General features: G+C 42.2%; 1 protein-coding gene across 1 annotated transcript; it reads right to left on the reverse strand.

The window, feature by feature from the left end:
• Nucleotides 1-4,512: 4,512 nt before the first annotated feature.
• Nucleotides 4,513-11,512, reverse strand: LOC137885467 (E3 ubiquitin-protein ligase RNF166). Its single transcript, XM_068727766.1, has 8 exons — nucleotides 10,978-11,512; nucleotides 10,075-10,231; nucleotides 9,705-9,817; nucleotides 8,997-9,111; nucleotides 8,697-8,804; nucleotides 5,937-7,328; nucleotides 5,381-5,516; nucleotides 4,513-5,287 (listed from the first exon to the last, which is right to left on the reverse strand). Exons 1-6 carry the CDS (start codon nucleotides 11,127-11,129, stop codon nucleotides 7,263-7,265), a joined length of 711 nt encoding a protein of 236 aa, XP_068583867.1. The 5' UTR covers nucleotides 11,130-11,512; the 3' UTR covers nucleotides 4,513-5,287; nucleotides 5,381-5,516; nucleotides 5,937-7,262.
• Nucleotides 11,513-14,606: the final 3,094 nt, after the last annotated feature.

The raw sequence follows: 14,606 nt of genomic DNA on the forward strand, positions 1-14,606 counted from the left end.
TGTGCTGCCTTATATACGTCATCAATTCATCATCAGTCAGCACAGTCTAGGCATATATAAATATATATATATAAATATATATATATATATATATATATATATATATATATATATATATATATATATATATTGTCTTGACCTGTCAACGTGCAGTTTAATAAAGACATGATCTAAGTTTTCCCACCAGCGGAGAAGATACTTGACTTGACGTCCGAATGCTTTCCCTGCCCTGCACCTGTAGCATGTATGTGAGCACCTGTTGTTTGCCCACCAAAATAGCTCCGTTATGATGTAATGGAATGCTATGAACAGTAACTGTCTGTGGAACAAGATCTAAATATTCCTAACCAGTCAGTCGGGTTCCTTTTCAATTCACACAGATGCTATTCTGACTCCCTGCAGGCCTATAAATACAGGCCAAGCTGTTATATTAGGCATGAGGGCAGCTCTCCATCTCACAGTGTGTCAGTAATACAAGACAGCGCCACCGGATTTAGCTGCCGTCGAGGCCTATTTTTACGCTACAATATCAGGCCAACGGATACAGCGGCACAAATGTGTGTGATTATGTCGCTATTTTCCACAGTAAATGTGAGCGTTTGGATAAAGCGCCTCATCACGGGCCTCCGATGCGCCGCAAATGACACGGTGTGACGCTTGTTAGCGAGACGCCTGCCGGCGTGTTCTAACTCAACGCGGGATCAAGAAGGTCAGAGGCTCGAGAAGAGTCAGCCGAGGGGAAGACGAGGGAGCAGTCAAGGTTGTGTTGAAGGGATATGAATGCCGCCCGTTAAAATGTCAAGTCTCAACTCTACAGCTCTGCAGCACACGTACTATCTCAAAGTCCTGAAACAAGAAGAAGAAGAAGACAGAACAGGTTCCCTGATAAAGACCCAAACCAACAACGTGTGAGCCCATCTGTCGACACGTTCTGACTTCCCTTCTCTGTCTCTACGAGCTCATTGGTTCCTGTTGGAAGGAAAATAGTGTGTTACTGCGCTAGGTTCAGCTCAACGATGGAGCTCTATCAGGCCTTGAGACACGCTTCACTTGTTCGTCGATACATTCACTGTTGATTCATGTGGACACCTTCAAACCGCGTGTTCCTCAGGCTCTCCTCAGGCTCTCCTCAGGCCCAACCTCTGAACAAACCTTCATGCGTAACATTGGCGGTGCTCCTTTAAAGCAAAGGGGCGAGACGAGGAGAAGACAACAGTAATTGCAGATGTGATTTCCAGATGCAAAGTTACAAGAACATTCTGATCAAATACCACCGAAAAGTTTAGAGGAAATATTATTTTGACTTCTTGAAGGGAGTTTAAAGTTACTAAAACACGTCATTGATTTGAGGGAAAGATTGTCAACATGTCCGCTCTCGTGTTCAATATTTAGTTATTTTCCTCACCTTAGAAGTTCTTCATATGACGATCGGAGAATAAATGTATCGACAGATAACTATTGTCTTATCAAAGACACAGAGCAGTAACGTCTACCTGAGCAGAGAAGAAGTCTCCCTGTGTGTGTGTGTGTGTGTGTGTGTGTGTGTTGTTATCAGAGCTTCTCTGTGATTGGTTGACGTAGCTTGGCTGCCCACGCTTACCTGTTAGTGCACATTAGTGCACGTGAGTGTGCCCCGCTGGCTAGCCTATGGCCACCACCCGTACGGCGGTTGTGACGCCGTGAGCCTGGACGGCGTTGTCGTGGAAGCGTAGCGCCGCCCTCAGGTCAACACTGCTCCCTGTCAGCACTGTTAGCAATGTTGGCACCGCTAGCTGGCTTCAGTACCGGCTCAGCCGTCACTATGTTCAGGACCGTGAGCCAATAGATATGCTCTGAATTTAAACTTGAGCGCTGCTAATGAAGTGCTTTGAGTTGCTTAAACATAACAATGTTTATCTATAAGCAGATATTGTGAGGGAAAAATGCTGACATTTGATGTCAGTGGAGATACACACAGTGTGAACATTTTGCAACGTTAGTTTTGTTTGTATGAGTGATGAGAAGAGAGAGGGTGACTTGTTATTAGCCAGACAGGAGAGAGGGAGCTGGATGTGTGTGTGTGTGTGTGTGTGTGTGTGTGTGTGTGTGTGTGTGTGTGTGTGTGTGTGGAAAAGCAGCTCAGTGAGGCGCTAACATTTCCAACTATGCCAAGTCATCACACCCCCTCCTCTTTTTCCACCACGACTGGAAGTGTGTGTGTGTGTGTGTGTGTGTGTGTGTGTGTGTCTCTCCAGTCATTCTCTGAACATATTGTTGACCCCTGCTACTGTTAAATTCATCTACTAAAAGGCTACTAAAGAATTGCATAATACATATTGTCTTACTTCCTCTCCATGTAGATACAATGAGAGAAAACAATGGAGGCAGATTTCATGTGTGGTGCTCACTGTAAATAATTCACAAATGATTTATATATATATATATATGACGTATATCCCAAATCCTGGTCATTTAAACCAAAGCTACCTGCAGAAAGAGATTCAGCAAGATGGGTGGAACCATCACAGCTACATGTATTCTCATTATTTTCTCCTGTCTTCCTCTGTTGCTCTGCTTCCAGTGCAGCTTCTTTTAAGTAGAGCTCTTATCCAATCAGAGTTCACCTCTATGTCTCTAGGTAAGGAGAGAGGCCAGAGGCCCTCTAGGAAGCCTTTGCTGTTTAAAGTAGATGTGGACGACATTGTTTATTGTCATCATGTTCAACCAATCAGATCTTTAGTTTGACATGTTGGGCGTATTCTTTGACATGTCAGAGCTGTCGAGGTGGCCTACGAGTAGTCAGCATTAACGTGCGCTGTGATTGGTCACTGGGCCAGTGACGTCATGTGGGTTGCCAGTTTGAGCGCAGTGGCTCCACCGAAAACATTATATTTCCCACAATTTAAGCTTCTGCATTTTCCAAACGCAATAGTATTATTCAAATGTATTGCTTGATTCGTAATGCGTACCGAGCCGAGAGCTTCGTGCCGAACGGTTTAATAGGAACACGTGTATTGTTACACCCCTAGAAACTAATAATACCCGTAGCTGTGGCGTCATAATGAGGTTATGAGGAGGTGGTTCAACTGTAGTAGGACAGCACTGAAGGCCCAGGTACAAAACACACGGCCCACCACTGCTGTCCTCAAATGTCCAGTTGTAGTCCAAACACTTTTACAGAGTATGTTCGTCTCTGTCTTGCTGCGACTTGCTTCTATCTGTACGGGACGCCCCGGACCTTCAACTAACTCCAATGTAAACCCATCCATGTCATTAGACGGCCAGAGCAACTGATGTGGTTCCAATAACGAGAAGGTTCGGGTTTGGCAGGTGGGAGCTGGGGATGGATGGGTCAAACCCTCAGGACACCACTATAAGAGTCCCGCGTGAAGCCAAGTTGAGTGATTTGTTAAATAACTTCCGGACATTACAAACATCAGTAAAGTTCTTTCAACCCAACCCAGGATCTTTTCACGGAAGCCTTGCCAAGGAGTTTTGTTGCTGAAGTAAAGCCTTAACAATAAGTCAACCTTTGTTGTTTATTTTGAAAAGAAGCTGTGATGTAACCAGCAGACACTGACACGCCGTCCCCGACTGTCCAGAACTGACACTAGAGGAGGACCTACACTCTAGGTCCTACACTCTAGGTCCTAGAGTGTAGGACCTAAACTCTCCTAGAGTCTCAGAGAGAACCAGGACATTCTGATGTAGCATTTCAAAATTAAAGCCCTTCAAAATCGCACGCATGATCTAACTTCAAAACACATTCATGAGACAATTTGCCTAATTTCAGATGGGATTTTAGAGGAAATGGTGCATAGTTACGAAATCATTTCACCTCAGGTGTATAGCAGACCATCTCAAGGTGTCACTCAGAGAGAACCAGGACATTCTGATGTAGCATTTCAAAATTAAAGCCCTTCAATCGCATGCATGAGCTAACTTCACATTTATGAGATTCTTGTGATTTGAAGTTAGATCATGCATGCGATTTTGAAGGGCTTTAATTTTGAAATGCTACATCAGAATGTCCTGGTTCTCTTTGAGTGACACCTTGAGGTGGTCTGCTATCAACCTGAGGTGAAATGATTTCGTAACTTTGCACCATTTCCTCTTAATAATCGTCACGGTCTCTGAACATATGAGACACACTGGATTTAAACTGTCCGTGTGAAGAATGAACCTATAAGAGTCTGTTCATTGTTGGTTAAAGACTCTGGTCTCTCTGGTCTCTCTGACCACTTCTCTCTTTTTGGAGAACGTCGGTTTTAGGTCCAGGATCCGGATACAACCGCCGATCTTCTGAATAAAGGATGACCCGCTCTCGACATTGGCCCTTTCTGAAACAGGGTCCTGGTCCACTAAAGTTCATCTTTGATGCAGTAGCAGACTATGATATGTTGGACAGAGGCCTTTAGCTTCAGTGGTGTGGAGCAGAATGTGCTTCGCCGGCAGTAACGGAGTGAGAAGCTGGAGCTCATTGTGGAGCTGAGTCACAGCTGCCGACAGAAACATGACGAGGCATTTCAAAAATGTTGTTTCTGAAGTGGTTTATTTTAACAAATTCCATTGTTGTGTGCGTACAAAATAACAATAAAATAAAACAAGAATAATGGAAATATAAAATCTCTAGTTTATAGGAATTCAAAATCCTGCATAACATATTCCTATTCATACATATATGGTAGGGTTAGGTAACTTATCAGTGACAACGATGTATCATATCTACACCTCATGACCTTATGATGTATCATATCTACACCTCATGACTTCATGATGTATCATATCTACACCGCATGACCTTATGATGTATCATATCTACACCTCATGACCTTATGATGTATCATATCGACACCTCATGACCTTATGATGTATCATATCTATACCTCATGACTTCATGATGCATCATATCTATACCTCATGACTTCATGATGCATCATATCTACACCTCATGACTTCATGATGTATCATATCTATACCTCATGACTTCATGATGTATCATATCTACACCTCATGACCTTATGACGTATCATATCTATACCTCATGACTTCATGATGTATCATATCTATACCTCATGACTTCATGATGTATCATATCTATACCTCATGACCTTATGATGTATCATATCTCTACCTCATGACTTTATGTATCATATCTATACCTCATGACCTTATGATGTATCATATCTCTACCTCATGACTTTATGTATCATATCTATACCTCATGACTTTATGTATCATATCTATACCTCATGACTTCATGATGTATCATATCTATACCTCATGACTTTATGTATCATATCTATACCTCATGACTTCATGATGTATCATATCTATACCTCATGACTTCATGATGTATCATATCTATACCTCATGACTTCATGATGCATCATATCTATACCTCATGACCTTATGATGTATCATATCTCTACCTCATGATGTATCATATCTATACCTCATGACCTTATGATGTATCATATCTCTACCTCATGATGTATCATATCTACACCTCATGACTTTATGTATCATATCTATACCTCATGACTTTATGATGCATCGTATCCATACCTCATGACTTCATGATGTATCATATCTATACCTCATGACTTTATGTATAGCTATACCTCATGACTTCATGATGTATCATATCTATACCTCATGACTTCATGATGTATCATATCTATACCTCATGACTTCATGATGTATAATATCTATACCTCATGATGCATCATATCTATACCTCATGACCTTATGATGTATCATATCTACACCTCATGACTTCATTATGCATCATATCTACACCTCATGACCTTATGATGTATCATATCTACACCTTATGACTTCATGATGTATCATATCTACACCTCATGACCTTATGATGTATCATATCTATACCTCATGACCTTATGATGTATCATATCTATACCTCATGACCTTATGATGTATCATATCTATACCTCATGACCTTATGATGTATCATATCTCTACCTCATGACCGTATGATGTATCATATCTCTACCTTATGATGTATCATATCTACACCTCATGACCTTATGATGTATCATATCTATACCTCATGACCTTATGATGTATCATATCTATACCTCATGACCTTATGATGTATCATATCTATACCTCATGACCGTATGATGTATCATATCTCTACCTCATGACCGTATGATGTATCATATCTCTACCTTATGATGTATCATATCTACACCTCATGACCTTATGATGTATCATATCTCTACCTCATGACCTTATGATGTATCATATCTCTACCTCATGACCTTATGATGTATCATATCTCTACCTCATGACTTCATGATGCATCATATCTACACCTCATGACCTTATGATGTATCATATCTCTACCTCATGACCTTATGATGTATCATATCTCTACCTCATGACCTTATGATGTATCATATCTACACCTCATGACCTTATGATGTATCATATCTCTACCTCATGACCTTATGATGTATCATATCTCTACCTCATGACCTTATGATGTATCATATCTACACCTCATGACCTTATGATGTATCATATCTCTACCTCATGACCTTATGATGTATCATATCTCTACCTCATGATGTATCATATCTCTACCTCATGACTTCATGATGCATCATATCGGGTGTCACCATACGACCTCACTCAGTCAACGAGTCACGTGGACCTTCCTGCAGAGCATCAGGAGGAGCTCTTCTGTCGCGCATGTTAAAGACTCAGATGAGAATACTACACAGCGACATTACTGGAGATGAATACAGTAGCTGTTGACTCGTTGTATTTTATACTTTTCATTGTTTCCGTTTACCTCAGCAAAATACTTCCTTATTAGCTCTCGCGTGCTAGCTACTGTTAGCTCATCAAACCTGCTCACCGCAGACCTATCTAAAGAATAAGTTACTTACAGTGAATAGTAGCATAGCATAGCCACTGATGAGGGATTCAGAGTCAACATGTTTCCATGTGGACCCTCATGCAGCGGTGGTGGTGGTGCAGACGGTCCAGGTGAACTGAAGCTGTTTCCGTCTTCACGTCGTCAAATCAAATGAAAGCAGTGGAGACGGAGCAGACTGGCCGTCCTGCTCCACCGGGAGACACAAAGAGGAAGCGAGGCACCACCAAATCCAGAGCTGGTTGGACTCCTTTGTGATGTGGATCTCTGTAGAGACCACGTGAACCGGGCTGGGTCAGGAGCTTCTTCTGGAGGGACGGGACAGGACGGGGGCAGTCATCACGGTGACGATGTGGTTGGGGAGGGATCGCTGTCAGTTTTCAGCCAGCGACAGAGCCAGAGCCGCCTGCAGGGCTGCTTCTTCATCGATGCTGTAGTCCTGACACAAAGAAACACACACTGGTGACCGCAAACCACGAAGAGCATCCCTCACAGACCACCAGCACCCAGTGTGTGAGGAGGAGGTCACTAGGAAACCACATCAAAGACCCGTCTCACAGGTTTGTATAATGGTAGAAGAATTAAATCCTTCTCTCAGTCAAAAGAATTCATTTTTCAGATGTATTAACTCGGACCGTGACGAGGAAGTCAAGGTGGAAAGAGGTCTTTGAGAAGAACTGGTCCTTTAATTCATCTCTGATCAAATACAGTTGAGTCACATTTATAGTGAAAGCGTCACCTGATGAGTGGACATTAATATTACTGGATGCTGTTCAAGTAAGGACAGTAAAAGATCATATTCATGAATGACATATGACTCTGGATATCAGACACTGAGTGCACCACAGTATGACATGTATCACATGTTCACGTCTTTAATAGAAATCTGGAATAACGTCAAAACATTAATGACGAGCTTTGTTTTAGTGTAACGCTGAATCTGTCTGTCTGTCTCTGTCTACATGTCTGTCTCTCTGTCTGTCTACATGTCTCTGTCTGTCATTAGAACAGTGTATTTAAGACACCAAATGTATTATTCACATTTAAACTAGTTTTGTCCCCAAAAGAAGAAGAATGAAATGATTCAAATGTCCATCAGTGGACGTTCCCACATTACTGAGCTCTATATTATAATACATATGAATATTGAGTGAGTCTCTCTGAGCTGTGAGTAGTTCAGCTGATGTTCTAACAGTGCTAACCTAGACTGACCTTCTGTTTCTCTTGTGAAGTCTGAAGAAGAGCTTTGCTAAAGTTCATTCCAGCTTCTTCTCGGCTGCTTTTATTGTGAAACTCTTGACACCGAAACAGGAAGCTGTTCCTGTTTGGATCAAAGCTTCCACTTTCTTCTACCATTGACCGCTGATTCAACTGTCTTCACTCGTCGGTCTGGTTGAACCATTCTGCAGCGTCTTGTTCTCCATCTACTAAACTACAGAACAGCTAATAGCAAAAAGACTTTCTACAAAATAAAAGCATCATTCAGACACAGAGAGTCGTCTGACTGGACACGCTCTGTGGAGGGCCACTGAACTTTGACGACAGTGGATTCACAGTATTTATATACAGTGTATATTGCAGCTTCTCAGCTACATGAGAACATCCACCGTGAGGGTAGAGGTGAAGCTGTCCTCTGGTCACTTAGCTAGCTGCTCACTGTTTCGTGTCCAAGGGTTGTTTGAATGGTGCATTGGAAGTTGCTGGGTTAGGTTATAACGAGCTCTGGCTGCCTGTACCATAATCATGAAGGAAATCCAAACCCCCCCAAAACCAACCGCTGTTACTGAAACATCAGCACTGGACTCACAACAAAGGTGTCGTAGGAGAACTTGTGTCTGTGGAGGAGATGCTGCAGGAAGTTGGAGCTCTTATAGCTGGGGTCTCCCCACGGCATGGAGGAGCACACCGGACACACCTGGAGACACAGAAACAATGTTGTGTTCCTGGGGCCCTGAACAAAAGGTCCATGAACCGGCGGTCAGCACATTGAAACCAACACCACCAGGCAGCCCCGCCTCCTTAGTCAGCTACATACGATACGCGTTGTTTAAATGTTAAAGTTCTTTTACAAGGTTCCCGCAGGAACGCGTGTGAGTTGGTCTCTTACCACTTTATTAGGGTCATTACGGTGATTGTCCATGCAGTGCTTCACCAGCTCCTGCTGGTCCAGGTTTCTGGCCCCACAGAACGGACACACAAAAGTCGACCGGTTTGGAATATTGCTGCACACAGATGGACAGAAGACCTGGATCACCACAGGCTCGCACAAGCTCCTTCAACCTGTTCTATGTACGCCGTGTGTACACGTACAATACAGCACATGATATATATATACGCTGTACAGGCAGTGTGAGTCAGAGTGAGTCTGCTCTAGCTCCAGACAGCACATGGTATGGAGTTCTAGTGAGACTGGTCCTGGTTCTCCAGCAGAGGGGTTCTGCGCCTGAAACTAGAGGAATGAGTATCTTCTCCTGCACTGGCCTTTCAAATGTGTCACCTTAACCAAGAACTCACACACACACACACACACACACACACACACACACACACACACACACACACACACACACACACACACACACACACACACACACACAGCATGTGTTCAGAGTGTGTGCTCAGAGTGTGTGTTCAGAGTGTGTGTTCAGAGTGTGTGTTCAGAGTGTGTGCTCAGAGTGTGTGCTCAGAGTGTGTGCTCAGAGTGTGTGTTCAGAGTGTGTGTTCAGAGTGTGTGTTCAGAGTGTGTGCTCAGAGTGTGTGCTCAGAGTGTGTGCTCAGAGTGTGTGTTCAGAGTGTGTGTTCAGAGTGTGTGTACCTCGGTATAGGTTGGGAGGTGGGCACCACAGGGACAAACTTAGGACAGTTAGCTATCTGCTCCTGTACTTTAGAACAGGAAGCAATGTGGGACCTCATCTTCACCAGAGCCACCTGAGAACACGAACACACACACACACACACACACACACACACACACACACACACACACACACACATTAACAATACCACAAAGACAACATTGTTCATTTAGTCTGTTCTGTCCAGCACACTCTCCATCATGAGGTGAAACATGTGGCTAACATATAGACTGTACCTACAGCTGTGTAAGTGATGATTGATGTTCGACCAGATGAACACACACCCATGATGGAGAGCTGCTAACAGGAATGCTATCCTTCAGTATCTACCTTCTTGCTGCAGCCCCTGCAGGGTGCTTTGTAGGAGGCCAGCTGCTTCTCCACGCTGGAGGAACGCTCCACCTTCTTGGGGTCAAAGGGCACGCGACAGAGAGGGCAGAGGGGCGAGGTCACCTGGAGACAAGGCTGCAGACACTCCCCACAGAACCTGGAGGAGACGACAGAGGACAGACGGGGAGAGACGGTTCAAGTCGCCGCTCGAGAGAACCGGCGAGGAGGGAGAGGCAGTCCCAGGTGTGTCTGGGCTCACTCTGGACTGCTTCTGAGGAGGACCTGTACTAGCCTCCTATGAAGGGCCCAACCTAGATCATATTCAGACAGCCGTTATAAAGGCAACGAACACAGTGATTCTGATCGTCAGGTGATTATACAGTAAAGAAAACACACTTCTTAATATCTTCTTGTATAACTTGTATAAACGCTGTACGCCCGCTCACTATCTGTAGTCTGTCAGAACATCTGGAAACACCATAGAATAACACTCACATCTGTGTATCAATAATGACTGTGTTCTCATGCATAACACATGTTTATCATCTGTTTTATCACACAGCATCATAAATAATGACATTTCTATGTATTAGCTATAGATCAGGTTATAACAGCTGCAGTTACTGGTGCAGCTGTAGAGAAACCGTGAAAGATGAACGGCAGAAGGAGTGAAAATGTACACACACACACACACACACACACACACACACACACACACACACACACACAGCCACATTTGAGAAGCTGTTAGTCACAGATGTCAAATAGTTGAGTGGTATTCCTCCAGTGGAGGAGCTTGTTGTTTAATGAACTGCTGCTACCAACACACACTCATGAGCCGTAACGTTACCGTACACACAACAACAACAACAACACGCGTCCAAACAAGAGAGGCTACTTTACGTGTGCGCGCAGCCGTTGATGCTGACGGGTCTGTGGAACACCTCCAGGCAGATGGGACAGGACAGCTGGCTCTCGATGCCCTCGGCCGGGCCGCCGCTGGGCTGCTGGCGGAGCTGGGTGCTCGTCGAGACGAAGCTCCGAAACATCGCCATCACGGAGCGGGAGAGGACGCCGCTACCGTCGACGACAGCTCCCGACGATCCGACACCGAAGAGAGAGCTGGTAGCATCAGCCGCGCAGCGCACTGAATGTGCGCCGTGCAAACATGGCGGCCGTCCTCTCTACTAATCACGAAACATGTCGTGAATAAACCAAAGCGGCGCCGTCCCGAGCTGGAGACCCGCAGCAGAGGTACACATCAGGAGCGGTGCCGCGAGGACGACCCGCATAGAGAACCGCGATCTACAGACTGACGGAGGTCGCGTGCTGCTGCTCCACCCGGTTGTCAGATCAGCGCTTTTGGAAGAAACGCTCGCGAACAACAGGAGCGGCTACGTTAGAGACCCTCCGCGCGCTCTCCTTTGTGGAGGCTGAAGTCCTGACCGTCCTCTCCTCACGGCTCTCTACGTCTCTAAGAACTACAACCCCACAGGCCGGTTCAAAGGCGGACGGCAAGCGAACTGGGCCAAAAGTCCTGAATAAGAAAGATGAACCAGCAGCCTACGAATGTACACATCAACGTGTCGCAAAGCAACGTGTGTTGTTCAAGTGATACTAGATCTATAACAGATCAATGACAGCTCTATAACAGATCAATGACAGATCTATAACAGCTCTATAACAGATCAATGACAGATCTATAACAGATCAATGACAGATCTATAACAGATCTATAACAGATCAATGATAGATCAATAACAGATCTATAACAGATCAATGACAGATCTATAACAGATCAATGACAGATCTATAACAGATCTATAACAGATCAATGACAGAGCAATACCAGATCAATGAGATCTATAACAGATCAATGACAGATCTATAACAGATCAATGACAGATCAATACCAGATCAATGAGATCAATAACAGATCAGTGACAGATATATAACAGAACAATGACAGATCTACGACAGATCAATAACAGATCAATAACAGATCTATAACAAATCAATGACAGATCAATAACAGAACAATGACATCATTAACAGATCAATGACATTAATAACAGATCAATGACAGATCTATAACAAATCAATGACAGATCTATAACATCAATGACAGATCTATAACAAATCAATGACAGATCTATAACAGATCAATGACAGATCAATAACAGATAAATGACAGATCAATGACAGATCAATGACAGATCAATAACAGATCTATAACAGATCAATGACAGATCTATAACAGATCAATGACAGATCTATAACAGATCAATGACAGATCAATAACAGATAAATGACAGATCAATGACAGATCAATGACAGATCAATAACAGATCTATAACAGATCTATAACAGATCAATGACAGATCTATAACAGATCAATGACAGATCTATAACAGATCTATAACAGATCAATGACAGATCTATAACAGAACAATGACAGATCTATAACAGAACAATGACAGATCAATGACAGATCTATAACAGAACAATGACAGATCTATAACAGATCAATGATAGATCTATAACAGATCAATGACAGATCAATAACAGATCAATGACAGATCAATAACAGATCAATGACAGATCAATAACAGATCTATAACAGATCAATGACAGATCTATAACAGATCAATGACAGATCTATAACAGATCTATAACAGATCAATGACAGCTCTATAACAGATCAATGACAGATCTATAACAGATCAATGACAGCTCTATAACAGATCTATAACAGATCTATAATATATCAATGACAGCTCTATAACAGATCAATGACAGATCTATAACAGATCAATGACAGATCTATAACAGATCTATAATAGATCAATGACAGCTCTATAACAGATCAATGACAGCTCTATAACAGATCAATGACAGATCTATAACAGATCAATGACAGATCTATAACAGATCAATGACAGCTCTATAACAGATCAATGACAGATCTATAACAGATCAATGACAGCTCTATAACAGATCAATGACAGATCTATAACAGATCTATAATAGATCAATGACAGCTCTATAACAGATCAATGACAGATCTATAATAGATCAATGACAGATCTATAACAGATCAATGACAGATCTATAACAGATCTATAATATATCAATGACAGCTCTATAACAGATCAATGACAGATCTATAACAGATCAATGACAGATCTATAATAGATCAATGACAGATCAATGACAGCTCTATAACAGATCAATGACAGCTCTATAACAGATCAAAAACAGATCTATAACAGATCTATAATAGATCAATGACAGCTCTATAACAGATCAATGACAGCTCTATAACAGATCAAAAACAGATCTATAACAGATCTATAATAGATCAATGACAGCTCTATAACAGATCAATGACAGATCTATAACAGATCAATGACAGATCTATAATAGATCAATGACAGCTCTATAACAGATCTATAACAGATCAATGACAGATCTATAACAGATCAATGACAGATCTATAACAGAACAATGACAGATCTATAACAGATCAATGATAGATCTATAACAGAACAATGACAGATCTATAACAGAACAATGACAGATCAATAACAGGTCAATGACAGATCAATAACAGATCTATAACAGATCAATAACAGGTCAATGACAGATCAATAACAGATCAATGACAGATCTATAACAGATCAATGACAGGTCAATGACAGATCAATAACAGATCAATAACAGATCTATAACAGATCAATAACAGATCAATGACAGATCAATAACAGATCAATGACAGATCTATAACAGATCAATGACAGGTCAATGACAGATCAATAACAGATCTATAACAGATCAATAACAGATCAATGACAGATCTATAACAGATCAATAACAGATCTATAACAGATCAATGACAGGTCAATGACAGATCAATAACAGATCTATAACAGATCAATAACAGATCAATGACAGATCTATAACAGATCAATAACAGATCTATAATAGATCAATGACAGATCTATAACAGATCAATATCAGGTCAATGACAGATAATATTATATTATATTATTACGATACAACTCATGGTGTGTATGACAACATGTTAGCCTTTCAGCTGAAGCGCCGGCAGTAAGAAACAATAAAAAAATAAAAAACGACTAGATATATTCTATGTATTCATATCACATATTCACTTATGTGCCCTGTGTGTTGCAGTGGGACACGTCACAGACCACATCCATTACCAAACAACCAAAAGAAGCCCTGGATATGTTGAACTTGCTTCGCAGTACAGGCCCCTGGCTCCACGTTGACATCCAGGGTCACGCTGCATTGACCCACAGAGAGCCGGACTCCAGTGGGACCGGAGGAGGAGGACTCGATGCTGTTTGGTGCTCTAGTTAAATGTGAAGACGTCTGCCATATTTTCTGCCCGGAGGATGGTTTTGTTGCTGCTGATTACATTCCTGATGATGCAATAAAATAAAAATATGCACTGCAGGAATGGACTTCTGTTTATTTGTCTTGTTTGTACTGAAAGGGTGCGATCT

Source organism: Cebidichthys violaceus, unplaced genomic scaffold, assembly GCF_023349555.1.
Source record: "Cebidichthys violaceus isolate CVI_PGR_0920_01 unplaced genomic scaffold, fCebVio1.0.p SCAF_10, whole genome shotgun sequence".
Taxonomy (NCBI): Eukaryota; Metazoa; Chordata; class Actinopteri; order Perciformes; family Stichaeidae; genus Cebidichthys; species Cebidichthys violaceus.

Bases quoted from the DNA above. Each gene is read 5' to 3' on its own strand.
- LOC137885467 (XM_068727766.1), bottom strand. From the start codon at position 11,129: ATGGCGATGTTTCGGAGCTTCGTCTCGACGAGCACCCAGCTCCGCCAG. The intron at 10,232-10,977 runs GTAAAGTAGCCT...CGTCTCCTCCAG, and splicing joins ATCAACGGCTGCGCGCACAC to GTTCTGTGGGGAGTGTCTGC. The intron at 9,112-9,704 runs GTACACACACTC...ATCTGTGTGCAG, and splicing joins ACCTCCCAACCTATACCGAG to CAATATTCCAAACCGGTCGA.